The sequence below is a fragment of the Tribolium castaneum genome, chromosome 1 (genome assembly GCF_031307605.1).
Source record: "Tribolium castaneum strain GA2 chromosome 1, icTriCast1.1, whole genome shotgun sequence".
In the NCBI taxonomy this organism is placed as follows: domain Eukaryota; kingdom Metazoa; phylum Arthropoda; class Insecta; order Coleoptera; family Tenebrionidae; genus Tribolium; species Tribolium castaneum.
Genome location: NC_087394.1, coordinates 1,076,157 through 1,103,916, shown reverse-complemented (window position 1 = coordinate 1,103,916; position 27,760 = coordinate 1,076,157). Strand labels below are relative to the sequence as shown.

General features: G+C 32.4%; 3 protein-coding genes across 24 annotated transcripts in view; 1 reads left to right on the top strand and 2 right to left on the bottom strand.

Annotated features, from left to right (window-relative positions):
* LOC103312954 (early endosome antigen 1) lies at positions 1–6,627 on the bottom strand. 5 transcript variants are annotated; one of them, XM_064359843.1, is made up of 23 exons: positions 6,517–6,627; positions 6,186–6,461; positions 5,730–6,133; positions 5,546–5,682; positions 4,821–5,434; positions 4,660–4,772; positions 4,424–4,610; positions 4,038–4,365; positions 3,842–3,984; positions 3,395–3,790; positions 3,136–3,345; positions 2,979–3,080; positions 2,769–2,928; positions 2,508–2,724; positions 2,242–2,442; positions 1,945–2,194; positions 1,719–1,883; positions 1,550–1,669; positions 1,392–1,504; positions 1,154–1,345; positions 675–1,100; positions 201–591; positions 1–144 (listed from the first exon to the last, which is right to left on the bottom strand). In XM_064359843.1, exons 1-20 carry the CDS (start codon positions 6,571–6,573, stop codon positions 1,204–1,206), a joined length of 4,335 nt encoding a protein of 1,444 aa, XP_064215913.1. In that variant the 5' UTR covers positions 6,574–6,627; the 3' UTR covers positions 1–144; positions 201–591; positions 675–1,100; positions 1,154–1,203. The 5 variants fall into 5 exon arrangements, with proteins under 5 accessions (XP_064215913.1, XP_015840111.1, XP_015840112.1 ...); XM_015984625.2 differs by having other exon boundaries at positions 201–1,100; XM_015984626.2 differs by lacking the exon at positions 6,186–6,461 and having other exon boundaries at positions 201–1,100; positions 6,517–6,619.
* Positions 6,628–6,680: 53 nt separating this feature from the next.
* On the top strand, positions 6,681–8,636 carry LOC103312971 (dynein regulatory complex protein 9). The gene is made up of 5 exons (XM_008194961.3): positions 6,681–7,057; positions 7,110–7,456; positions 7,931–8,115; positions 8,165–8,404; positions 8,455–8,636. Exons 1-5 carry the CDS (start codon positions 6,681–6,683, stop codon positions 8,551–8,553), a joined length of 1,248 nt encoding a protein of 415 aa, XP_008193183.1. The 3' UTR covers positions 8,554–8,636.
* Positions 8,637–8,677: 41 nt separating this feature from the next.
* Positions 8,678–27,760, bottom strand: part of nrm (neuromusculin) — a 132,249-nt gene continuing 113,166 nt past the window's right edge. For 2 of the 18 annotated variants that reach the window (XM_064359833.1, XM_015984617.2), the window contains 20 exons: positions 26,998–27,159; positions 24,654–24,841; positions 21,608–21,758; positions 21,437–21,551; positions 21,203–21,381; positions 21,036–21,151; positions 20,749–20,971; positions 19,947–20,579; positions 19,313–19,570; positions 19,003–19,263; positions 18,913–18,948; positions 18,559–18,696; positions 18,469–18,502; positions 15,759–16,030; positions 15,598–15,684; positions 14,422–14,564; positions 13,265–14,338; positions 11,753–12,435; positions 11,554–11,599; positions 9,335–9,425 (listed from right to left, as the gene is read on the bottom strand). In XM_064359833.1, coding sequence (XP_064215903.1) covers positions 11,794–12,435; positions 13,265–14,338; positions 14,422–14,564; positions 15,598–15,684; positions 15,759–16,030; positions 18,469–18,502; positions 18,559–18,696; positions 18,913–18,948; positions 19,003–19,263; positions 19,313–19,570; positions 19,947–20,579; positions 20,749–20,971; positions 21,036–21,151; positions 21,203–21,381; positions 21,437–21,551; positions 21,608–21,758; positions 24,654–24,841; positions 26,998–27,159 — 4,712 coding nt within the window. In that variant the 3' untranslated portion in view covers positions 9,335–9,425; positions 11,554–11,599; positions 11,753–11,793. Of the gene's footprint in view, positions 9,426–11,553; positions 11,600–11,752; positions 12,436–13,264; positions 14,339–14,421; positions 14,565–15,597; positions 15,685–15,758; positions 16,031–17,035; positions 17,116–18,468; positions 18,503–18,558; positions 18,697–18,912; positions 18,949–19,002; positions 19,264–19,312; positions 19,571–19,946; positions 20,580–20,748; positions 20,972–21,035; positions 21,152–21,202; positions 21,382–21,436; positions 21,552–21,607; positions 21,759–24,653; positions 24,842–26,997; positions 27,160–27,760 lie in introns of those variants that run through there. The other 16 variants (XM_064359835.1, XM_015984615.2, XM_015984618.2 and 13 more) reach the window with 16 other exon arrangements.

Sequence of the window (27,760 nt, the reverse complement as noted above, 5' to 3'; positions counted from 1 at the left end):
TAAAAAAACAATATTTTATTACAAAACTTTGTTTCAGATTATTTAGATACAGATTTAAAACCATAATTTTCTAATTTCCTGATACAAAAGAAGCAACCCATTCAAGTCTAGTTGTTTTAACGCGTTTTGATTTTTCTTCAGAGTCTGTAACAAATCAAAAACAAGTTATAAATTACATTAAAAACAAATTCAAACGTTACCTTAAAATTATTATGAAAACCATCAGTGCTACTGCCATCGAAAAAATACTTTGTAAAAAATTTTTTCAACGACTGCATTTCCCTAAAGTCACATTTTAATTTAGTAACATTTGTATCCCGATTGTGTAAAATAGTAACTTTCCTATCTCCTATCGAAAACTGAAGATCAGCCAAACGTTTACTGCCATTAACAAACTCAGCAATTGATTCCAAATTTAACTGGTGATAGCAATTCTTTATAAAAAATGATGCAAAAGTATTTTTATCAAAATAACATTTCATTTGATTTTGTAATTGTAGCAATGAATGCTTACAGTTCAATGTTTCAAGATTGTGTAATTTAGTGACCTGTTCTAATAAATTACAATCGGGTGAAGACTTAACAGAATTACTAAAATAATAAGAGATATCAACATCAACAGATTGTAAATCAATTACATTCCACACATCATGTGCCCATCTAAATAAACAAACCTCAATTTTGCATTCACGTACATATGATGGGACTGGAATTGTCCTTAAAATAGTGTTTTCGTTACCAAAATACTGTACACTGTTGGTGCAAAACGTCTCAGCAGAAACATTAACATGCAACTGCCAATTATTCAAATCCATGATAAATAATTTACTTAAAATAATCTCCACTAAGAAAAAATTACAACCATGATATTTACTGAGACTCAACAAATCGCATTTATACAAATTGAAGATGTTCATTGGATCACCGAAAATTTTAACATTGACATGACTTATTTTTTGATGATTCAGTTTAAGGGCACTAATTTCACAATCAACTTCCTTTACGTGCTTTTCCAACTGCTTGGATTTATCAAATTCACTGTTGATTTTTTCAAGAATTTCGTCATATTTCTGCAGCTGATTTAACGATATTACTTCCATCTGAAAAAACACAATTAATTACAATTTAACTTTACTTATTAGACAATTATAACCTCTGGAAAATCGGGTGTTAGAGGTTAGTTTTGTTGTATTTCTGTTAAAATCAATAGAACAGTTCGCCACATTCAGAGGGCGCTTTTGGTTGAGAACGTTCCGAATTTTTCGATGTTTTTAATTCCTGATACAGATTTCTTTCAGTTTCGAGCTTCCCTTGAGTTTCATGAAGTTGGAGAGTTAACTCACAACTACAAACAAAATTACGTGTTTTCATTTTGCTAATAATGTACATACTTTTTAAATTCTAGTCCTGTGACATGTTGTTGTAAATTAAAAAAGTCCTCCTTCAAATCAAAGAGCGTTTTTTGACTTTCACTCAAATCTTTTTTTAAACATTCGATCGTTTCCTAAAAAATACATAATAGAATTTTTCAACTGAAAAAGCGACTTACTTTAGCTGTTTTAAGCTCTGTAGTTTTTTCTTCAAGTTTACGAATTGTTGTATTGATTTCGTTTTGAGACATAGCTTTAGAATCCACTATTGTTTTCAGTTTCTGTTTCATTTCTTTAACCTACATCAAGATTAAAATTAAATGGTAAAAACATTTGTATTTACAACACCTCGCTTTCTAACGACGAATTTTTGTTTATTAAAGCGCCATATTGTTGTCGGCCTTGCTCCAAAATCATTTGTAGTTTTTTATTTTCGGTACTTAAAAGCACATTTGTGTCTTTTTCTTCATTAATTTCCATCAGTATAAGGTGTACCTGTTGTTGAAGATTGTCCTTAAAGAAAATTTCATTATTACGCCCTCGTGGCTTCGCGTCTCGGTCATTATAAAAATACCCTTTCGGTTGAAATTGCATTCATGTATTTTTCCAAATTTTCAATTTTGAGACGTGTTTCTTTATGAGCGTTGACTTCCGAATTGTAATTATCTCTTAACTGAAGATATTTCATTTGTAACTCATCATGGGCTTTGGCTAATTCATCAAAACGGTGTTTTTCAATTTGTAAATTTTCAGTGACTTTTCGAAGTTGCTCAGAAATACTGTCAATTTCATCTTCGATATTTGCCTTTTGTTCACTATATTCCCTATATCAGAGAATTAAAAAATTATACATCATTATTAATGAACGTACACAATAATTTCATTTGCTTGATTTTTGTAGTAGGATTTTTCGTTTTCCGTTTTCAAGATGGTTGTTTTTAGTTCATTAGTTAAATTATCAATTTCTTTTCGTGCATTCTCTAATTCGAGTTGAGTCGTTTTGTGCTCTAATTTTATTTTGTTAATTTCTTGTTCAAGTTTAAATTTTGCGGTTTCTATGTCTTGTAACAGTCTGACAAACACATTTATAACAATAATAATGAATATTAAATCAATCAATTTTTTTTTCTAACTTACACCAACTGATTTTCATAACCAATCAATACTTTATTCTGATCTTCAGTTTGTTTATTGAGATACAGACACTCTTGTTGTAACTGTTTAATTTCACTTTCTTTTTCGATTATTATTCGATTAAGATCGTTGATTTGTTGTTCTTTATTCCACACGACACTTTGTGTTTCCAAATATTGATTATCCTTTGCAGAATAACTTGACAAAGTTTCTTTTAATTCTGAGAAAAAAAATGAAAAAAAGCAATCATTTATTTTTATTTACCGGATGTTTTTTGCTCGTGCAACTTTTTCAAATATTCCAATTCCAATGTTAATTTTCCGTTTTCCTGGCTTAAATTTTGCAAGTCATTTTTACATGCACTTACTTCTGACTCTAATTTATTGCATTCTGCCGATTTAATTGCAAATTTATTTTCAATATCCTAAAATTGTTATTTTTTACGCAACCAACTAGAAATATTATAAGACATACCGTCAATTTTTCTCTGGATTCATTCAAGTCGCTTTGCACTTTTTGCAAGTTATTTTTCAAAGAAACGACACTACTAAGTGTCTCATCTTTTTCATTTCGCACCTAAAATATGCGAAAATTCCAGTTATAAAGTCTTGTTAATAATAAAAGAAAAAACCTGAGACAAAACTTTTTCAAGCTTCCGCAAATTTTTTTCGTACTTGATGGTGTTATTTTTATAATCTTCTTCAACTTGTTTCATTTCTTCGTCTTGACACTGAATTTTTTCAACAAGTCTGTTAATTTCCTCATCTCGATGCTTGATTTGTGCAAGAGCACCTTCATATGCTTTTTTTAAATCCAGCGAAACTTTTTCCATATCATTACACTAAATTAAAGTTTTAATGTATCGTGGTCAATTGTGTAAAAATTAGAACCTTTTTCTTGTTTTCCTCTTGTAGATGTAGTAGACAGTCTCTCTGCTTAATCAAATTTCTAAAGTCTTTTAATAACTCTTTTAGTGCTGCTCGTTCATTTTTTTGCATTTCTTCGTAAATTTTCAATTGACTTTTCGTACTATTTTCCAATTTCTTTTTAGTTTCGTCAAGATGAAGATTTTTCTTCAGTTCAAGTTCAAGACAATCGCTTAATTTCTCTTTAACCGTTGATATTTCGGATAGTTGAGCACACAAAGTCATTCTTTCTTTATCTGTATCTATTTGAATGTAACTCAACTTTTCGAGACTTTGTTTCAGTTCACTTATCGTGTTTTCTTTCACTTCGACTTCATTTTTTAATTGCTCTCCCAACTGTTTATTAAATTCTGCAATTAGCTACAAAGAAAAATTCAATGAAATAAAATAATCAACTCAATTTTGTGCTACACTGAGTCGATTTGTCTCTTTACTCATATCAGCAACAGCGTCTTCCAGTTGTTGAACACGTGATATTTCGCTTTTTAAGTGCTGAAAAATAGTCTTTAGGATATTTTTTTCCTCCAAATATTTAATACGTTCACTCTGAAGAGCTAAAACCCTTTCTTAGAAAAATTCTAAAATAAAATAACAATTAAGTAGGTACTCGCTAAAGTTTGATGTTGAGTTGCTAATTGTTTTTTCATTGTTTCATTTTCAGCACTTAAGATAGTAAGTCCATCTTGTAAAGTTGCAATGTCTTGTTGGTACATTTGCTGAGTTTGGACAATATTTTGATTTTCCTCCTCCAATCGGTTACATTTTTCGCCTAATTGTTTTGCAACTTTTCCGCAGTGATCCAACTTTTCATGATGTGAATTACATTCTTTTGGCAAATCAGATGTTAATTGAGAAAATATTAAAACCATTTCATCGATTTTATTTGAAAGAGATTGATTTTTGTTCATATCCAAATTTTTTTTCCTATTTTCAATCTATAAATAAATAAATAAATGAAAATGTGAACCAAACGACCAATTTTCTTCTCTTAACTTCATCACGCAGAAAACTGTTTTGTTCCATCGCATTTTCGAGTTTTAACTTTAAAACTAGATTTTCTTTTTCAAGTTTTTTGGAATCTGGTTCGGAGGTATTTAGTCGTTTGCTAAGATTATCCAATTCACTAGTAGACTTCTGAAGGTTTTCCTGTAATCTGGCGTTTGTTGTCCGTAGTTTATTACTATGAAAATTATTAAAATAATAATTCATTTAATTCAAAAATAAATTACACGTCCTTGACCACCAAAGTAACATTTTTGAAAGCTGTAGTCATTGTTATAAAAAGTTCACCAACACATGCTCGAAGTTGATAAACCATTTCGGGCAAACAGGTGTTTTGACACTTGAAATAAAGTTTACAATTTGAAAATTTCTTCATAGATTTAAGTACCTGATACTGAGGCCAGATTACAGTTATTTCAAATTCGTTCAACTGGTGGCCAAAACCATGCAAATCTTGGAAAATACAGTCAAGTGCAGCAACTGCATCTTTAATGAGATTGTTTTGGTGGTTTAGTTGCAAAGCAAGCCCTGATTTTTCAAGTTGGAAGTCACTATTTTGCCGTTCCAAAATCGCATGCAAGTGATAAATTTCTGAGCGAAAACTTCGTTTTTCTTCTTCGAGAACACCTTTTTGATGTTGGATTTTGTGTAATTCCTCTTCAAAATCGGAAATAACTCCTGTCAAAGCTTTGACTTTATTTTGCAATTTTCGGTTATTTTCAATCAAATGTCTGGCGTAAATCTTGCCAAAAGACCTCATATGAAGAAATCGTTTTGGGTAGAGATTAGTGCGAGCAGCCAATTTCTCGCAATGACGGTATAAAGTCTCTACTTGAAGTTGCAGAGATCTGTTTGATTTTACTAAAAAGTTTAAGCGTTTCTGTAAGTTATAATCTTGTGTTTTGTTCTGTTCTAATTGTTGTAACCAGATTTTTTCTGCAAGAATATTTGCGTGACATTTTGAATCGTATTGAAGAGCAAAATATTCGAAGCAAGTCTCGACTAGAAGAAAAAATCATAACGTGAATAATACAGGATGACCCAGGGGTGTGTAATCTACTATAAAAAACGATCACACCCCTTTGGGTCACATGGTAAGTGTAATTTATTTACTGAGTTGTTTTTGGAAATTCTTATCTTCGACATATTTCTTCAAAAGATGGACCATGTGTTGTTCGGAATGATGCAAGTTTTGTAAAATATCTTCAAGTTCACTCATACCATTGATCAATTTGATGTTGTATTTAGGTCTAAAATTCGTGTTAAACATTTCACAAAGTAATTATTGTAATAATACATGTATGCTGTTGGAATAAAATTGCTCCACATGTTGAGTGAAATTTTTTGATTACAACTGGTTGCTGCATCATTCGTTTTTTTAATTGCTTTCACAGAATTTTGACCACTTTTTGAGCGCTTGATAATTCTTTGAAAAAAATTATGTTTATTTTTTTCATTTTGAGGTGCATGTTCGTTTTGAAAATTGCCACAGTTTTGTTCAGACGTTGCGCTATCCGTTTCAAAATTGATGGTGGAACAGGTTTCAATTTTTTTGGTTATTTTAACACTAGGTCTTCTTTTAATAAGTGTAGCAAAAAGGGATTTTTTCGTGTTATTGGGTTCGAAATCAACATCACTAGACGGTGTCTCGTCCATAATATCGTTTTTAAGAATCTGTACTACTTGATATGCCCGCTGTTCCTAGAAAGAAAAATACAAATGTGTAACAAAATTATAATTGAATAAAGTCTACCTTTTCGTAGTTTGTGGCCTGTTTTTGATTCATTGTACACTCGGTTATAAAACAGCATAAATTCCACCGATCGAAATGAAAAGAAAATATGTTGGCAATCAGTTTGTACAAAGATAGTTCGTACAAGAAAAATTTACTAAATAATAAAATACAATTAACAAGAGCCGAAAGTTTGTGTATTTTATTGTGTTTAGGAAAATGATATGCTTTAAATTTTGGATAGAATAATGAGGAGTAAATTGAATATTTTCGGAAGATTTCTTGATTGCCAACAGTCTGTAAGGTTTGAGAGTTTTAATAAATCAAGTAGAAAGAAATTAATCAGTCTTACCTTTCTATACATTGCAATTTGCGCAGTTGTATGCAAATTGTGTAGACATTTTGACATAAAACAAAATTAATTAATATGTTACCACAACAAATAAATTCATATTTTCTGTCTGTATAAAGTGTCAAGTTATTGTGTCAATCAGTTTTTTCCGAACCAACGAAAAAATGGTTAAAACATCTAAAAATATTTGGATCCCAATGCAACCGACTTCAGAACAAGTCAGTTTACTGTCAAGTGCAGCAACACTGTTTAGTCTACATGATCTTTACGATGAAACTGATATTAAAGCAATCAATAGATCAAATGTTCTTTTCGCATACGATGCTTTTAAATCGTCATCTTCAGAAGATTACGATTCTGAAACTACTCTATATAAAAAAAGTGGGTCTCAAACATTGAGAGACCGTAAATGGTTTAAAAATGCCTGCATTTGCGTTATAAGTGATTGCTACAGAATGTTATCAGTGATTGCATCTGCACATAAAACTGAATCCTGGCAGCGAAAAGAAGAACCTTTGATGTATCAAACTTTAGAAGAACGGTGAAAAAAAGTAGATGGTTTAAATTAATTGTAAAAATCAAGTGATTTCCAGATTTGGTTTTCATACTGAAGAAAATTATGGTGACTTTGTATTAAATGCAAATTATACAAACTTGCATAAATTACAAAAAGATATCAAACACGTATCAAAACTCCTTGCTGAATTGTGTGACGAAATTTATATTTTTCATGCAGCTGCATGTCTGGCTACATATGCTGAAGCCTATGACAAAATGAAGGAAGAAGAAATGCAATTCATGGCTGAATATTTAAAAAAAGAGCAATACTTTCAACAACTGCAAAGGCTATTGAAAACTGACAAAGAAGATACACTAAAACAGTTTGAAGAAATGGATAAAGCTGTAGATGAAATGACTGCAGACTTGAAGGATCTAATGGGTAACAGTTTAAGCTACAGGGTAGCCCAGTTCAGCTCCCGTCTCCTGTAGCTCACTTATTAGTAAAGTTGGATTTTTCATAATTTGTAGACGTTATTTTTCAGGTAAATATTTTTGATTATACAATGTCCCAAGAAAAGTAAAACGTCATAAGAATTTTTTAATGGCATGCTATATTTTTTTGTGCTCGTTAAAATACCTTTTTAGCTTCTTACATGTCTCGAAAGATTTTTGTCAAAAAATTAAAACCAATAAAAACACTTTTAATTTTAAAAATTAATAAAAAATAGAAGCAACGCTTTTTAGTGACATTATTACTAGGTATAAAAAAATATTGTTATGACACAATGTGTCCTAGAGTATAAATAACATCTACAAAATATCAAAACTCCAAATTTAATAATAACTTAGCTACAAAAGATGATGGCTGGGCTGGTGCACCCTGTGTAATGTAGTTTTCTATTTTTTTTTAAAGAATATTCGAGTACTTGTTTGAAATACACACAAAAGTGGCAAACATCACGCCAAGAACAAAACTCTTTAACACTTGAACGCAAAGAAAATGCATATGTTAGTGTAATAGTCGGTATGGACAATAAAATTCAGTTGGAGCAAGTATGCCACGAAGATATCGAACGTTATTATACATTGGCAAAAGATGTACTTTTTTTTTCTCAAGTTATTACGGTTCTCAAAAAGCAATTTTTAGGATGGTTTGGATGAAATCCAACGTTGGATGGACAAATATGATCAAGAATACGAAGAGCAAGAAATGAAAATTTTAAAAATTAAACACAACACTCAGACCGTTGTAGAAAAAAAGGAGAAATTGCAAAGTTTGTATGAAGTGCGTGAAATAGAAATGGCAGATTGGTTGGAGTATAAGAGAATGAAAAAAGAACAAGAGGAGGAAGAAGCTTTGAGAGAGTGGGCAGCTACTAAAATACAAGTAGTGATAATTTTTTTTGTTATATTTATTCCGGTGATTTTTTTTTTTAGGCGTGGTGGAGATTGGTAATGGTTCGGAAAAAACTGGGCCCTTTTAGGAAAAAGAAAAAGGGCCAAAAAGACAAAAGGAAGAAAAGTAAGAGAAAGTGAAAACTCGACACTTTATTATTTTAGGTTTTATGTATTTATTTTATTTGTAATTACGTTTGTGAAATAACTATATTTCCTTGAAATGAACGTTTTCCTACAAAATGAATGGGGAGAAAAGAAGAAATAAATACAATTCTTTATTAAATAGCATAAGGGCTAAAATTTATAATTTACATATCTACAAGATGATACAGAGTATTGAAAAGTAATAATAACTATACAAATTTATCTATGTATTTCAAACTGTTCTAATATAAATGTCCAGAAATAACGCAGCTTCACACCAAATTCTATACTTTTCAATTGGACGTTATGTTTCAGAGTATTTTTTCATTGTAAATAATGTTTTTTTTTGGCACTGTGAGATGAAATGGTGCAAATCGTTAAGTACATAATATCTTTGAGCGGTTTATCTGTGATTTGCACAATTTCTCATGTTAGTTATACAAATAATTTAAATAAGTAAAACACATTTAACATTGGCGTCAAAAATATAAAATTTTATATTTACAGAAAGAAATGAAGCTTAAATAAAAAATCTTTGGCAGTTTGTTGTGAATTACAATACTGTAAGAAACGAATAAAAGTACAGCAATAACAATATTGATTATTGAATTTATTAATGTCGATCGATATGTGTCTTAAACATTATAAATTCTTCAAACACAATAATCTCAATATAAAAGTTTATGATTTTTTATGTATTTACATAATTACAAGAGATCGTCGTTGGTCTTATTTACTTCTTCCATTCTATTGTTGTTTTTGTTTCTTTTCATGGCTGCGTAAATGGAAGCCGCCTTGTAATTTATAGGGCCGTATTTGTAATCAACGTCTGCATATTCTAGGTCACTGAATTCCGGCCGGTAAGGCTGAAATGAAAAATTCCTCTTATTGCCAACATTCGGAAATAAAACTCGGATATAAGCAACATACTAGCACACAAAACAGTTCTCATTATCTGTATTAAATAAATGGGTTTTTCAAAAAAATTACATTGAATTACCATAACAGCCGTATCTACATACAACAAAGAAAGCAATAAAATGCTAAATCGTCATAGTACGTTTGATAAAAGACGATTGTGCTCTAAATGTACAATTAATATATAATTAGAGACCGGATTTTTAGGAAGTTAAAAACTGTATTTTTACACGATTGAGTTCTATTTGATTGTTTACTGCACTTGTTTCCAAGACAGTATGTGGTGTTTACTATCTAGTTGCTACGTCCAAAGGCGTCAGTAAGAAAAATAGGCGTCGGTAAGTAATTCTGTCGACGCCTTGGACGTAGCAACCGGTAACCATAACCTGCTGTCTTCACAATTATTTTGACATTATTTAATAAATCTTTAAAAAAAATTAAGGATTGTGCACAAAACGTCATAAGCATCACGAACGTTAAGGATTGCCGATCTCAAACAATCATTGTCTTTGATCGGTAAACTCTCCTTACCGTTCTTGATACTTAATACGTATACTATTCGGAAGTAAAATTACCGTTGGGGGCGCCACTGAGCTAGGTCGAAAACAGTAACCATAAATGGCGGGAAAATGTTTATTCGGATATTTTGGGCGTTGTACGAATTTTGGGGCTTCACAATTATTACATTGCCTATGCGGAATGATTATTGCATCTTTGATGCAAGAAACTTATGTTGACAAATGAGAGATGACGAGGAAAACACGAATAACAAATGACTTTTTGGTTCACTTTCTTTATTGGAAAATTACTACAAAGACATTGAAAAGCCTACCTTTTGGCATAATTTACGTTTAAATGTATCAGCAGTTGTTAATCTTTATTGTAGTTTTGTAGATTTACCGAAACATTTCATCAATTTTTCAGTGGAAAAATTCTAACCTAAAATTCACACACTTCACTAATTTATTGGTTTCTTGAGCCCAACATGTGTTCGTTGTAACCCATTACTTATGGTCTTTAATTAGACAACTGTTTGATTAACACTTTGTAATCAAAATTTAAATCTTTTTCACTTTTTATCCACTTTCAAGTTCCAACAATAAACACTTTATACCACGAAAAATCGCAGAACCAAAGTCAACGCTAGTTTTTGCCACCACGTACTTTTAAAGTGATTCTTTCTATTGTAAGTAATTAAGACCATACACGCAAAATTGTTGAACAATTCATTAAATGTCAGTTAAATGTGGAATTTTTACTGGGGGAATTTTAGAGGGCGTCTAGTAAATTTTATTTCTGAATTATGGCATTTTTATTTCTTTAAATGACAACCGACAATTTTGTTCACTGTTTTAGATAGTACTAAGAAAATAAAAACTAAAAAAGAAGTTGAAATTTAAAAAAATTAATTTTATAAAATAAAAAAAATATTGACAATTAAACATAATTGGCTTTATCTTTTTGTTCTTGACACAAAAATAAACAACAAACAATGAGTCTAAAAAAATAATCACCCCCTCATATAATAAAACATCTTTTATGCTTTACGGTCTTATTTTATTTTCTTCTTTTTTTGACTTTTTTTCGCTTTATTTGAAAGAAAGGTTCAAATTAATGTGTATTATCTAATAAAACACTAATCAAAATGTCATTTGTCCTTTAAAAAAATTAAAAATAACGTCATGACTCAAAAATGACTTCAGAAATATCATTATGGTCTCAAAATGTCATATTTAAAAAGTAAAATTAAAAGAAATTATAAAATAGTGACATCACAAAAAACTGAAAAATTTAGGAAATGAATATGAAATATGAGAAAATTGAGAAACTAAAAAGCTGAAATACTAAACTGTGTGACTGAACAACTAAAAACTAAAAATCAAAAAACATCCTCGTTTATAAATTAGGAAGGTTAAACACATCTTTACGATGTCTAAAAAATAAAATAAATAAATTTATTTCGCATTTGAAGAAAAGCCCTTAAAAATTGCATGAACTTTCCTAAAATCTGGTCTCTATTAATAATAATTATTAAAAATAAAAAAATTCTTATAATAAATCTGTAAAAGACATTACCTTAGAAAATATAGGTATCACTACCAGTATTGGTTGTCCCATTAGTCTAAAACAAAATTTAGAAACAAATTATAATTGTAAATTTGAGCCACAATTCTCTACTCAAGAAGAAGAATATCAAGTGACAATTGATGGCTTGTATTATGCAATTTGTTTAATTAAAAGATGCAACGATAATTCGTTAGAAGCATTCACTAACCTTAAACTAAATAAATTAGTACGTGTCCTAATTATTGAATGTTAAACGTCAATTTCTTGACCAACATCATTAAAACTAAGCGTTGCGTATTCAGTCTTTGGTTTGGACTTTTGTGTTTTATTTTGCATACAAGAGCTGTTGTCGTGTTGTGAGCCCTTCTTATTATTAGTCTTAGGCATGTCTAAATCTGCGTAAACCACTCCGTTCGGCTTCTTCACACTCCTTCCTAACACAGGCTGTGGATATTGAAGCTGAACGGAGCTTTGTACACTTTCGGGGAATTGCATGTTGGGCCTCATTACCACCAAAGGCCCTTTAGTTTTCTGTTTGGCTTTTTCACCTCCACGTTTATGATGTCGTGTCGTTCGACTACTACTTTCACTAGGAGGAGGGTAGTCTGACACGTAGCCGTTCTTCATAAGATCTTCTTCGTGGATGTTTCGAATCGGTTGAAAGTAACTTTCCGCCGTTTGAAACTTAAAACTGTGGCACTTTTGTAGGGGTATTTGGAAGTGCTTTTTGTGTTTTGGTTTCGACGAAAAGGATTTGCTCTTCGGTAAAGGCTCATTGAATAATGCTCGAGGTATGAGCTTGGTGTGCTTGGGGATGGTCGCTGAATATTGCGGGGGCAAGCCAACATTTACATGTTTGTAATGCGGGGTTGTTAGTGTGTAAAAAGCGTTCTGAAATTAGGGAACAAATCAATGGGTTAGTAGAGAAAACAAGGGCTAGGTGTGAAGGCCACTTATTTTGGAGCCTTATCACCTGACCAAACTATTACTATAATTGAGGTAGGTGTTCAATGCTATAACGAAAAAGTACAATTTTAGTCATTGTGAGAAACATATAAAAAAAACTTCTCTTTTAAATGGAATAATTGGTTTGGTAATCGATTGCTTTATCTTAATTTTATTAATTAAACAATAAGAGGTAGAAATTAAGTTTATTGTTCTGCTACTATGGTTAAGTGGAGTACCAACAACTAGACTTCGCCACACCAAAATGCCAATAATGTGTATCAACATCTACATTCTAAATGATTAATAAAGGCATTTATTATTATTATAAATTTAAATTAAAAATAAAAAATTAAATCTGCGATATGTTTTGCATACATTTAGAAGCAATATCTTTAAGGGAAGACTTTTATTAAATAAATTTTAAAATAGTAGCTCGTTCTAGATTTTGGGTATACGTAATTAGGGTGTTTCCATTTAAAAACAGTATTAAAAAAAATCATTAAGTTATGATTTAAAATTCAAAATTTACAAAAATTGCACTGTGCTAAAAGTAAAAATAGGAAACTTTTTTACGTTATTGGAGACATTTATTTAATTTTAAGATAATTTTGTTATCATTTTGTCGCGCGTTTTACACCTCTCTTTTTTTTGAAATAATATCTGCCAACTTTGGACTTTCGTAACTTAAAACTCGAGTGATAGACTTATATTTCTTTATAGCACCGAATCATCCACATAACAATTAAAAGCATAAAAAGCAACAAAAACAAACCTGTTGTTTAACACTAGTTAAGCCAGGACTCCACTTACACTGAGGGTTTAATAATGGCATTTGCGGTATTAAGGGTAAATTCTCTTTGCTACTATCATCTGTTGTTTGGTTTAAATTGTCTGTGGAATTTTTTCTTTTGGCTTGGATTTGCAAGGACAAGGCACCTTTAGGACTTTCAGTTTTGGGTTTGATAAAATTGGGACTGACTTTTAACATGGGAGAATTTTTGAGTGCTTTCATGGCTTCCACTTTAATTATTCCACTCGAAGAATTTTTGGTTTCGCTCTCATTACAAGAAGTGTGAATTTGTGCTTCAATCACGGAAATTTCGCTTTCAAGATGTTCCGAACCTTCGTTGGAACTATTAGAAACGTCCGGGTTTGGAGAATTGTTTGTGGAAACGTCTTTTTTCAAATGCTTTCGGCACCTAGGTGCAGGAATTGGAAAAGTTTTAGGTGATGAGTTTTGTTCCGAAATTTCAATACTATCTGTAAGATTTTGAAATTGTTGTTGTTTGTCTTCGCTTGGCTTAAGTTCGCCGAAAACTTTTTTGGGTAACGCATAAACGACCGGTCTTTTTTTGGCGTGTTTTTTACACCGCATTGAATAGAACGTAGGTGAGTAACATTTGTGTTTTTTCAATTCTAGAGAACCGAAACGCTTATCGTTTGGTATTGATTTTTCAATTTTTGTTGTTTCGACTTGATTATTTTCCGCGATATTGATACCGGAAGCCGTTCGTCTCACATCCGTTTCCCTTCGACCTGCAACTCGATTTGTTCGAGGTGGTACACTGAAAGGGTTCGGAAGCAAAAATGGATTAAAATTTAATATCGGTTGGAAATTATTCTGAAAGCTGAAGGGCGTCTCAACTTGTGGATTGTTTTGAAAGTTGGCACAATTATTCAAGAAAGGGTTGCTTCGGTTGAAATCAAATCTCAAGTGAGTGTTTTGGAAGCCATGAAACGACTGATGACGTTGTACAGTAATTTTAGGGCAAGGGTTAATTGATGGTGGCGTTTTGGGAGTAAAATTACGCATTTCTTGACTGAATGGAGCAATGATAGAAATTGGCTGCAAACACATGCAAATTAAACAACAATTAATAAAAAAAAACACACACAAAATTATTGGTTTAGGTTTGTAAAATAACTCACTTTATTTGGTGGGTTTTGCATGCCGTGGAAAGGGAGGTTTTCGTAAAATCCTTTGTCGTGATCATTTGTGGGGTCTGCTGAACCGCCAACCGGTGGAGCAGCCCCTAATCTCGTCTTATCTCCTGTAGAGGACGGGTTGGGTGCTGGAGCATAAAAAAGTGCAATTTTAAACTGGGGTTTTATAGCTCGAAAAGCTCGAACGCTCACCTAATTACTAATAAAGCGATGCCAAAAGGTTAAGATTCTTTGCCGACAATAAAATTTATTTATTTGTCTACAGTATTCACATTAAAAAGAAGTTGCTCGATTGCGGTGCAGTCGCGTCATTTAAAACAAAAAAAAAATAGTATTTAATTACAAATTCCATGTAAATTTTTACCAGGGGATAGTTTCAAAACATCACCAATTTTATTACCAATCATGTACAAATGTACAGACTACAATAAATTACTGGCATGAATAACAGTACAAAAATCCTTTTTTAATAATCTATATGTATTAGTTTTTAGTTTTTTGCTATCATGTAAATTTTTTTTAACAAATTTTCAAATTTCTCAAAATTTAATATTTCTTGTGTTTCTATACGTATACCAGGTGAATCAGAAATACGTGTAACGTGTGTTAATTTTAACACCAAATAAAACTCATCAAAGACAACAACTTTTCTGTACACGAATAACATTTTGCAAAATTATTTTCAGTTTTCCTCTTTTCTTCTGTGTAAACTATAGCTATACTTAACAAAAAAACATGAAATTCTCAATACGATTATTGGTTTTTGAGAAAACGTAAAAATCATGTATCATTACAGATGGAAGATTGAATAATTTTTTGCAGGCGAACGAAAATTATTTAAACAAAAGTTAAACTTGTAGCGGCTGCAAGAGTCACTTTTTCGATACAATGTTTAAATAAATAACTACCGATACACTTAATTTCCATAGTCCTTCACAAAAAACTGGAACAAGGCACTTATTTTAGGTATTACTTTGTAATAATAATCATTTTGTGATAATTTTCTACAATTAAATTGTTTTTAAAAGACACTAGAACCATAAATTAAAGCGACTTGTACAATAACACTTGTAATAAAATGTAAGGTAAATCAATGTCATTTGTTTGCAATTTGTAATGAAACGGTCTTCAGGACTTTGCAAAAACGCAAATATCACTTACCGTATCCGGGTTTTTTCCTTTTCCTTGAATTAGTATTGGTGTCGTAGGAAGATGGTGTTGTCGGTTTGATTTTTTTGTACGTAACGACTGTCATGCCATGCAACAACAACACAACTCAACATTCAACAATCGACACAAATAGAGATGAATCGTTCTTTTACCTCCACTAGCTCCCTCCGTTATGCCACTAGGGATGCGTTCGCGTCCGCCAAATCCAAGCCAATCCTTTAATCTTTCCAACCTGGCATAAACTTTCGACTTGTTTCTTTTATACTTAAGAATAGTGTTCGAAACGGAACTTGTTCGAAATGGGGTCGATTCAGGATTTAATTGGCTAATATTTACGTTGTGCATTTTACTGACATGCACCAACACTCCTGGTCTGAGAGGCCATTTCGATTGAGTTGAACTGTCAGGTGATTGGCCATCAGGTCTACCAATTTTATGCCAGATGGAAGAATTTGGATATTTGGAATAAACATAATATGAAACAAAACAAAAAAAGCGTAAGCTTTGTAAACTGAATGCAAGGTTAAGATTTGGTATTTGCATAGTGATTTTTTTCTAAAAATATAGCACTGTGTGCAAGCTTCATGATTTTTTGTCTATGCAAGCTATCGGTTTAATTTTTTTTTGAAACGATAAATTTTGAAACAGCTATTTTGTACAAATATACAAAAAGTGCCATTAAAAAAAAAGCTATAAGCTGCACTGTAAAAATGAAACAGCCTGTATAAGGCAAAATAATTTTAGAACGTGTACTTTGACTTTGACCTATTTGCAGTACCATTTGAATAATTTCGAAAGCAGTGTAGGTGAATCGAGCATGCCCATATCAATGACGGACCATCCTGTATAGAGGTTGTTTCAAAATAAAATATTAAGTTATTCTTAGTTGTTTTTTTTTTGGAACAGTCTGTATACTTTAATACTTTAGAAACGTGTTTTATTGTAAAACCTATAGTTTAAAAAAAAATCAAATCTATAGCTTGCTTAGAAAAAATTGAAGGAGCTTGAGCGTACTCCTGGGTCACGCTGTATTTGTAATAGGGTATTAAATCAGTCTGCATCCGCCTGAAGAATTTGAAGTGCATTCAATGCGAAAAAATTAGCAGTGTGTAATCCAGTGCCTCGAGAGCATGGGGAGCAAAAACAAGCGTGTTAAGTGTAATGGTCTCCCCTAGTGTTCGTCTCCCTCAGCGTATGTGCAACTTATTGTAATATGAACTCGCCTCTTTCAGAAACTACCCTTTTTGTGCGCTCTTAATGATGCAAATTCAGCGCCAGAAGTGAAACGAAATGAAATAACGCATGCAAACGGTGCACCTTACCACCACCTCCCAAAAACCAATACAAAGAACTTATTGTGTAACAAAATCCATGCAATAAACTTAATAAAAACAAAATGGTTTTATATTGCATCCTATGCTAAAGCTACCTTGGTTTCCTAAATAAGTCACCCTGCCACAGGGCACCAAAGGCAACCCGAGCACATCAGGACTTTGAGTGCACAGAAACCTGAGAAGTTTTCATTGTTATTAGTATGTTGATAATATTAAATAGCGATGATGAGTAGTGTGAAAGTGGCTCAGTTTTCAAACGTGGATGGGTGGAGATAAAATACTTATTTTGCATGTGCAATACTAATCTGTGATAGGAAGGTGCCGCTGCAAGCATCAAAGTGTCCCAACGATTCGAAAAAATCCATTACTGACCTTTAAATAATTGAAAAATAAAAAACTAAGACTAGAAAAGTAGTAATTTCTTGACTTTAAAGTTCAAACTTGACTTTGTACCAATTGCTTAGCGCATTGAAATTAGGATGATAACAAAAAAATTAACAAGTTTATTAAAAGCTGAATAATTTAAAAAAGTTAAATACAACCCCCCATTTTTGTTTCTGTTTCTCAAAGATTGTTATTTGTCTAACCAACTTAATTCTTTAACAAACAAATTCATACCTCAAAAACTAAAAGTCTTAGAGCAAAACGGTTTGTCTCAGTGAATTCAACGGCTCATTTTCTGTATTATACCAGCTTTTCACGAGATATAAAATTTTGAATTTTTTTCTATAAAATTTTAACGGTCATAAAAATGAAAAAAAAATTTAAACTCACTCTAGCAAAGTTTTATGGACTTTTATATGCCTATAGAATCCACAAGAGTTGTTGAAAGTTCAAAAAAAAGTCCATATGTCCGACTTTTTCCAATTTTTGTAGCCTTTTTGGTCGATTTCCAGTACCCAGAACATTTATCGAACAGTAACTCCGGAACTATTAGAGATAATCCTATGAAGTTTACTGTCGTTGAAAAGTCCTTTTAATTATTTTAATTAATTCAAAAAAGATCGTTGTTCTCCGACTTATAGTTTTCGAGAAAATTGCAAATAAAAGAAACATTCGGTCGTACAAACAAACGTTCATAACTAAAAAACTATTGGTAATTGGGCAATTTTCTCAACGCCAATCGATTCGTCGGGTCATTTTACACAAGTTGGAATAATTTAAGGTCAGGGGGTCAGGGGGTAATAGGTTTTATAAAAAATATTCCAACATTTAAATGTCAATAATGGAGTTTTTAAAATTGCTAGGACACCCTGTATAATTTTGTAATAAAGCGAAAGAAAGACGTAAAGGGTGACTCTCCTTGGGAAGCTTTGCGTCTTACCTTTAATAAACCGTAGTAACGTGTACTTGCGAAGAAAGAAGGAAGAATAAAGAACACAATATAAAGCAAAGAAAAGAAAATATCACAGTTTTTATTGCACAGTGTGTTATTTTGTGATTAAAGCGAGCCGTCTACCACCCTTTCAAGCAAGTGTTTTTGGTTATACATAAATTAACGAGAAAAAATGCAGTTTTTAGTACTCACTTTTCTCTTTCTTCCATTTCGAGTGGGTTATTGCCTAGTGTTAGCAAACAAACAATTAGAACGTTAGTAAAGCGAGAAATCAATGCTTACATTTGGTATTTTGGCGTTTCTTTCGACACAAAACGATGATGACAATGCAGACGATTATGAAACAGATGATGAGTGTTATAATCGATGTTATCAGGACGATCAAGTTTTCCTTGCTGAGATACCAAGGCAGTTTGCTCCCTGGAATTGAGTTACATCAAGAATTTGCACACATTTTTTCATAATTTACGTGATTGAATTTGGTGAAATAATATAAAATTGTGAACATAAATTGGTAAAATAACGTCGTATAATCAAAGTGTTTGAATGGCAAATATAGTTTTCATGCTTCGGAAAAAAATGAAAACCAGGAGAAAAGTGTGAAAGAAATTTCTCTCATGCACATGCCGTAATTACCTGGCCGTCCGATTTGACTACTTTGCTCCTGGTGTGCTAAATAATACACGAAAATTTATTTTTTTCTTTAATGTTTTTCTATCCACTTACCCGGAATTTTTATAGAGCAAGGATCACTAGCTTTGATTGAATTGTTTGCCACACATTGGTACTCAATATCGGTGGTTACGCTTGAATCTAGAAAGAAATAACTAAAGTTGGTGTTGCCTCCACTCGGATTCAGCTCGGAAGTTTTGTTCTGCTCGATCATCATCCAGGTAAAGGTCATTTCGTTCGGATTTCCGTCGGCTTTGCAAATTAAAGACGGGTTGTATTCGATTTCGCCGCGTTCGATTTTACACTCGGGTTTGTCTAAAGAAAAATAATAAAGAACGAACAAAAAGAAATTAAACAAACTTACACCAAACGTTGAATTTGACTTGAATTGTTTTATTGCCGTGTCTGTTGAAAGCCTCACATGTGTAGTAGCCTGCTTTCGTTCGGGACATTTTGGGCAGCTTAAGAGTGTCACTTTTTACAATTGCTTCAGATGTTTGGTTTCGTTTCCACACGTAGTTAAGGTTTGGTCGACCATCTCCACTACACTTAACATCAATGGGAGATTCGTCTTCTATTACGTTGATAACAGAGTGTGACACCGTTAAATTTTCAGGTGGATCTATTGACGAAAAATTTATTTGGTGTATTTTGCGCAATAATTGTGTTTTTGCCAAGTTAACGCATTTTGGACTAAATTTGGTGTTGTTTTTATTAGAGTTTAGTAAAAACAGCGGAAAAAACTTGATTTTTGATCTAAGAAACGTGTTTAAGGAAACGATTAGAAAAAGTAATTTTTTGGTCATTTTGGACCAAATTTGATGTTTTATCTTTGTTTTGTTAAATTTAGTCTAAATTTTATTGATAATTGAAAAAATAAAATCGACTAAGGTTTAGGTACTTTAAAGGTTTACCATTAGGACGTAGTATAATGCTTTTTGCGGTAAGCAATATAATAAAAAACTTGACAATAAAAAATGATATTTAGCGATACTTACATTCTACACCGATGGCAGTTGAAAAATTCGCTCCAACTCGATGTCTATCTGGTGGATCGTAACTAGCACAAGTGTAATACGAGTCAGGTGCACTTTTATCCAACTGCTTTCCCGGCCAGTTTGTCATATTCCAAACCAGAGTCGATTCTATCGATTCAAAATCGTTCGTTTTATAATCTGCCGAATGATTTGTGTTAATCACGTAGTAAAGTTTGTTATTTTCGAAATTAATTTCGTGTCCGTCTTTGTACCATTTGATTGAACATCTCGGAAAACATTCGATTTGGCAGCTGAGCGACATATTTTGCGAGGTGTAAAGTACGCCTTTATAAGTTGCACTAGCTTTGGTGATTACAGTCGGTGGTGCTTCAACATTGACAAAATCATAAGCTGGCTTGCTTTGTCCACCTTTGTTCAATGCAATACAAGTGAAATTGCTTCGTGTTTCTAAAGAAGCGTGCGGAATTGTCCAGTTGGAAACTGTGATGTTGTGTATCATGTGACCGTTGCGGAACCAAAGATACGTGACATTGGTGGGAAAACCTGTGTCTTCCACACTGCACGTTAAAGTAACTTGGCCACTTTTCATAACCGTTGGAGGGTAGTGTGTGAGTTTGGCGGCAGAAGGAGGATCTGAAAGAAAAATTCATATTGTAACTATTTATTAAATTTCGTTTTTGAGTTATTTTGTAAGAAATTGATACTAAAATCATCTGATAAAATACACTAATACTTGTTGAATAAAATATAATAATAAAATGATTTTATATCAGCGCATTCTGTAACATAAATTCACACTTACAGTAAACTATTAGCTCTCGGGGTTCAGACACAGGTCCAGAACCAGCTTCATTTTCCCCTTGACAGGTGTAGTTTCCAGCAAAAGTCTGCTCAACTTTGATCAAACTTAAAATACTGGGATCAATGCCACAAAAGGGGCCTCCGATTGTGTCGTTGATCACCGGTTGGCTGTAGTTGCATTCGGGAAGTTCAGCCATAAGCTCACCGTCCAGAAACCAACGCACCTGAAATTGTATCGATTTACAATATTGCGGTTATAATATAGATTATGATAAGTTTCGTATTTACTTTACGTAGCGCTGGGGGATTTCCCGATGTTACGTTACATACAAGCGTAACATTTGTTTGTTCAGTGGCATTGGCAGGTGTCGAGGGAGCCATTACGACTTCTACATCAGGAGGATCTAAAAATCAACATTTAAAAACTGCTTTTTATAAAATCAAAATCCAATTACAATGAACATCCAAATAAATAATGTCTTCGGAAATCGACGAATTCACAGCGTTCTGTAATAGACAACTATAATCACCAGCATCTTCCCTTGTGACGCCTATTATAGTAAGAGATGGCATTTCCACATCACCTCCGTAATGCTTGTTTGGAATTTTCGTCAAGTTTTTACCATCTTTGATCCTAAGAAACTAGTTATTACAAATCGCTACTAAAAAGAAAATACTGCAAGTTTTACCAAGTTGCACCTTCCAATTTTTGCGGATTTGCAAAATATCGACAAGTTAAAGTAACATTTACATTTTCGTTAACAACTGTACTTCCAATCGCACCAACTTCAATCACTGGTGGATCTACAAAAATCCTATTCGTGTTTTTATAAAGTAAAGTAAAGACAACATTTACGCACATCGTACATCCAGAATTTTTGGTTCGTATAAATCTGGCTCGCTTTTAAGTGTTGTTACTTCATTTTTGCCGTAACATTCAAAACGTTTGCCATTTTCGAATCTCGTTGCAGGAAAACTAAGTGTGCTTTTCGTTGTGTAAGTACCACCTGCCTGTAGATGAAACAATACTAAGAATAATAATTTATACATGGTCAAGTTGCTTGTTGATGTTCGCTCGCGTTTATTAATTTCCCGTGTTCGATCCCAGAGAGCATAAATTATTTCCAGCATATTACCAACTAATGGAGACCAATAGTCCCTTGAAATGCTCCAAACATGACAACGCTGACGCAAATGTAAAAAATATCGCTCTAGTAACACAGCCAATCCTCACAGGAAGCATAATTTAATATAATTCGTCCCTTACGTATTGTACGTAAAAAGTATTCATTCTTCCTCCTTCAAAGTTTTCGATACAACAACAATGGAACAAATTTCAAATCTCTATTCAAATTTTCGCTGACTTTCTCTGGCGTAAAGCCAAAACGTCGCAATAATTCAATCGTAATATTGAACAAAAATCCAAAAGCTTTATTTAGAGCATCGATTAATTATTTTGTGTGGCAAGAGGGAGGATTTAATCGAGCCAAGATCTAATAACATGTAAAAGTGGAAAGACACAAGACTTGGGCTTAAACACTAGCACAGTGTGACGATAAATTAGAGAAACATCCGCCCTTCGTATGTAAAATTGCGTAGCTGTGCGATATTTTAAAGCATTTAAGGGTCGTATATATTTCGAGACGTTAAATTGTCTTAGTCTTGCGTGTAAAACTAAAAAAATACTATTCAAAGTGGGAATTTTTCAAACAGCGATGTAGAGCATGCGATTAGTTATGATGACGTTCTTTTTACTGTCAGAGCGAGGATAATTTGGCAGTAAAGGAAATAGGTACTGATATAAAATAAAGAATGTGAAACTTTATTACGTTGTCCAAATTGGAACAAACCTAATGGTTTTTCTTTAAGATAAATGGCTTTCTCTTGTACTAAACAACTAATCATTCCAATGAATTAAACATGATTTTTCGTATTGTTATAAAATTTTAATATATTATTTTAAAGCAACGTAATGTTCACGTTTTTCATTTCTATTTGCGGTGCAGATAAAGAAAGATGAAAAAGCAACGTTAAGAGGATATTTAGTTGCCACCCGTTTTCGCGAGCTTGATGCATGATAAAGATTAACGGGAGGGTGAGAGATGTCTTCAGATATGACTTATGAGTTTATCTGATTTCAAAATTAGAATTGTCGCTTGTTCACACTCAACATTTCTCTCACTTAAATTATGTAACGGAAAAAAATAATTCAATTTGCCCGGCGCATCCACCAAAATACTTAAGCCGTATTCCATTATATTGAGTAAAGAAATTAAGAGATAAAAATTTATAATGTTTATCTTTAAAACAGTATAATGAAATTGTAAAACAAAAATTAATACATTAGAATAAGCAAAAATGTTTGCATTATGTCATAAAATTTGTTATTTTCGTTTTTATTTTTTCAAGCAAAAACCAACAAAACTAGGCGTTTTAAATTAATTAAGGCGCGTTCAAGCACTTTTTTACAAAAAATCTAAATTTCCCATCGCCTTTTCCAAGGTGTTTTTGATGTTAGAGTTACAACACTCAACTTTGGTTTTTCTTATAGACGCCTTATCACTTTTTGTATTTTTAGAAAGTATTTTCATTATTGATTATAATAATGTATCACATGATATGATCGAATCTTGCATGTTGATTAAAATAGAGAAAAAATAATTTTTCCGAAAAGTGCTTTGGAAACACGCCAACAATTTTGTTTTTAAACATACTAGATTTTAGAGGTTTAATTGAATTTGGATCTGGAAGATCCACATTTCCGCCAAGCTTACTTATCTAAAAGCGAAACGAGGTGATCAGCTAAAATTTTATTCTTCGCAAAACAAAACAAGACATCATTATTATTATTATTAACATTTTTGAAATTTTTTCAAAGCACTTTTTGCGAAAACGCTTTATTCTTAATTTTAATCAATATATAAGATTCGATCATCTCAAGTGATACATCATTGCAATCAGGATCAAAAGACTTCAAAAATACAAGTATCAAATATGGCGTCCATAAGAAAAACTAAAGTTGAGTGTTGTAACTCTGACGTCAAAAACTCCTTGGAAAAGGTAATGTCAGATTTATATTTCTTATAAGAAAAGTTGAAGTTTCTTATAGTTTTCGCTTAAAAAAAATAAAAACAAAAATGGCATTTTTTTAAATCTTACTCAATAAATCAAAAACTAAAAATGACACACGACCTCCTACCTCTCATAGTAATTGAGATCCCTGTGGAGGAGCTCGAAAAACAGACACCCTGTATGGTAGATTCCTTCGTAAAATTATTTGTTGATTTTTTGAGTACCCATAACCAAAGAACAAAAAAGCAAATAGGTACAATGTGTTGTTTATTAGCATTAGCTGCTATTCTTGGAGGAGGCAATATATTTTCCATAATTTATGAGTGGTGGTTTAGCAGAAACTTATTACAATGCGCCTTATCCAACTCGATTTATGACGCTTTTAAATTAGGTGTATCAGAACCAAGTCGGGGTAATTAAAACGTTTCAGAAATAATAAACAAACTTGAGAATTCAATCTCCAGCTCGTATTGTAAATCAATCACATTAAATTATGCGGCAATCCATCATCGGAAGCGCAAATTAAAATGAAAGTTGCCAGAATCCGGTTATAATCTGTGTGTATGTTGTGTTTTTCCGTACTATAAATTGCAAGCAGCGGACTAATTCGCAAAGTTGTAATAAACCAGAAAAAGTTTGGATTAACACTTGATCAGCGCTCGGTAATAGCTAAATGGATAAAAGTTCACGCGATTCGTTCATTATTGATTAGAACGGTTTAAACTAGGTATAACTCTACCTAACCCTTGAGATTTGATAATTAGGGATAAGCGAAACTTTCCGAATACGCTTCAAGCAACTTAGTTTTTTTTATGATAATATCTAAACACTTACATCTTGCTCGTAGACTGTACGAACTTCAATTCCTCTGCTGCTGTTTGTGACCATTCTGATGGAAGTGCTGTTGTACCATTCGACTTCAGCCATCGGCCTAGCTCCAAAAACTTGGCATATAAGTGAAACGATTGTTCCCTGATTCACATGTCCATTCACACCGGACAGCTTTATTTTCGTCGGCTTCACTGCAAATTAAATGTAATCAAACTAAATGTTACGTGAAAGAACTTAAATTCCTCTTCGTAATTAATTTACACGGAATGTCAGATGGTGTCTTAATACAAATTCATATGTTGGCCACGAAGTGCCTTTAAATATTAAACTCTTAATTTCGTGGTCAGCTCTGTTGTCATTAAAGTGAGCTCTGGAAGCATAAACCCTTAAAGTATGTCACACCTGCTTTTATTAAATTTTAGCAAAACAAGTCGCACTTTTTCGCTAATAATTAAGTTAAAAATTTTCAACACCACAAACTCTATCGAGTTCGGTGGTCGTTTTAACAAAGGCAACTGTTATCGCCCAATTACGTTGGTCCTGTTCGCATGACTGCTTCTTCTAATCGAATCACTCAAAACAGCTGCCACGGTTTTCCACGTTGAGCAACAAACACTAGCTGCTTGTGGAACTGTTTAAAGGCTTAATGCTGGCCGGAATTTAATAATTTAATTAATGTGCAAACTTCTGCTGCATTATTATTGTCGAAATGTTTTGTTATTGTGTGTTGGAAAGTTAAAGGATGTGTACGGGGAAACTGCTTGACCATTTCAAGAACAATAAAGGACTCTCAGAACATTGCCAAGTATAAATAGCAAGCGACTTGATGGCCCATTTTCGGACTTTCATGAAAACGTATGGTGTAATTAATTTATAAATAAACTTGCATCGATAGTTTGATGTTGCATTTGCAAGCAATTTAGTGTTATTGCTTCCTTCTCATCATAAATAAGGACCGAATTTTTAAAATTTTAATAGGCATTTACCTTCATAAAAATAAAAAAAAAATTCCATAGAATTTTTGTCGCGATTTTTTTTTTGATTTCTGGTACCCGGAACATGTATCCAGCAATAACTTCGGAACTATTAGAGATAACCCTATGAAGTTTATTATCGTTGGAAAGCTCTTTTAATAATCTACCTTTTTCAAAAAAGATCATTGTTCTCCGACTTTTCGAGGAAATTGCAAATAAAAGCAAAATTAGATCACATACACAAAAATTCGTAACTAAAAACTAAAAATAAAAAAACAATGTATTAAGAGGCTAAAAAAGTGATAAATAAAAAATTATGAAACTGCAAAAAAACTGTAAAACTGAAATAATAAGGTAATCACTCTACGAAAGACTGAAAAATTCCGGAATTGAATGTGAAAGTGTGAAATATGGAAAAACTAATAAGAAAATAAAAGCTGAAATGATGAGAAGCTTAAAAACTGTGTGATTGAAACACTAAAGAACAACTTTTTTTTAAACTAAATTCTAATAAAAAAATTAAAAATATCCTATTTTAAATTAGCACCGTTAATCAGAATTTTATTAAGACACAAGTCAATTTAGGAATTTAGAAAAAATAGAAATGGTGTCAAATATTTACATTTTCAAAAAACAGATTTATTTCGAGTTTCAGAAAAGCCCTAAAAATATTTCGGATAAAAGACGTTTCCTAAAATCCGATCTCTAATCATGACCTTTTGCAATTTTTTAAAGCAATGTTTATTTAACACTTATTTGCGCAAATATTTATGCACAAGATGCCACTCCAATCAACTTTACAATTGCGGTTTCCTCCTCTAAACCGATAATTAACCAAATTCGATAATTTGATCCAACATCTGCCTGCATACAAATGCAAGATGCACAAGCGTGAAATTCAAGGGCTCCTGAAAACCAGACTTATGCACAAACATTGCAATTTGATAATAGCAAAAAGTTTTCAACGCTTAATTAATTAGAATCTCGAGAGCCCCTTGTGTGCTTTATTTCAACAATTTGGATTTTATCATGTTATAATCGGTAATTTTTCGCGCTTTAAAACAACAAAACCGTCCTTGGCTTTTTCTCACCCTCTGAAATTAAATCGTTTTCGTGAACGTGAATGTTCGTGACACAGCTTCTTAAGTGTATGAATGTATTTTCAGCTTTACGTTTAATTAAAACGGCCGTAGAATCGAGATACTTAAAGTAAGAAGGTGATGGCGTGCTTCGAAATTACCCTCTTCTGTGACGAGTGGTGGCTTTACATTTCGTGTCGTGTTTAACCTCATCATCTTCTGTTGCTTGTTGAATGAACAATTTTTGCAACCAAACACTCGAAAAGAACTTAACAGTTGTTATCCTATATTTACCTTTAACGGGAAGCGTCACCCCTTTCACGATCGCTTCTTCTAAAGCCTGACTTTCAACCTTGCATTCAAAGCGTGCGTTTAAATCATATTTTGAAAGCGTCAGTTGCAGCTTGGAAATTCCAGTTCCGGTTGCGTTTCCATCGCTTCGCGCTGAATAAGAGGCTGAAACAAGACATTTTTTCAACATATTTGCTGTAAAAATATTTCCAATGGTTCGGAATGTAGACCCGTTTCTTAAATGTTTCGGAATTAACTCTTAACACAAAGTTGCTCGCAAAGCAAATGGCTTGAGAAAAAATTCGCCTGAATGATTACTGGGTAGCAAAGCAATCAAAAAATGCACAAGAATAAAATCTAGCGTGTGGATAACTTTAAAAAATTTTTACTTGACACTAAGAATCTAAAACAAATCCCTAGTAATTATCGCAATACAGGATGTTCTGTCTAAACTCCACATTAGAAGTATTGAAAGTTCTAATAAAGATATTTATTTGAAAGCTGGTACTCAACCATAAACCGTTGAGTTCTGCTCAATAAAAATATTTTTATGATGGTGGCACTTCCGGTTATATCAGAAGTCACTATCCATGCAAAGATTAGTGAATGATTTCTTATTGATTTTCTGCGAAATTAAAATCTTATTTTATCTCAAGTAACTTTAATTTAACTCATTCAGAATTAATTATTCCCATTTTTTAGGTACACAAATTGCGTTCAACTGCTTAATTACTGAAAATCGTTTAAACATTTCAAAAGCTATTAC

Coding starts and splice junctions, on each gene's coding strand:
- LOC103312954 (XM_015984625.2), bottom strand. CDS start 6,573: ATGTCAAAATGTCTACACAATTTGCATACAACTGCGCAAATTGCAATG. Junction 3,346..3,394: donor AAGAGGAAAACAAGAAAAAG/GTTCTAATTTTT, acceptor ACTTTAATTTAG/TGTAATGATATGGAAAAAGT. Junction 1,346..1,391: donor ACAGGACTAGAATTTAAAAA/GTATGTACATTA, acceptor TTTTGTTTGTAG/TTGTGAGTTAACTCTCCAAC.
- LOC103312971 (XM_008194961.3), top strand. CDS start 6,681: ATGGTTAAAACATCTAAAAATATTTGGATCCCAATGCAACCGACTTCA. Junction 8,116..8,164: donor ATTATACATTGGCAAAAGAT/GTACTTTTTTTT, acceptor AGCAATTTTTAG/GATGGTTTGGATGAAATCCA. Junction 8,405..8,454: donor GGGCAGCTACTAAAATACAA/GTAGTGATAATT, acceptor TTTTTTTTTTAG/GCGTGGTGGAGATTGGTAAT.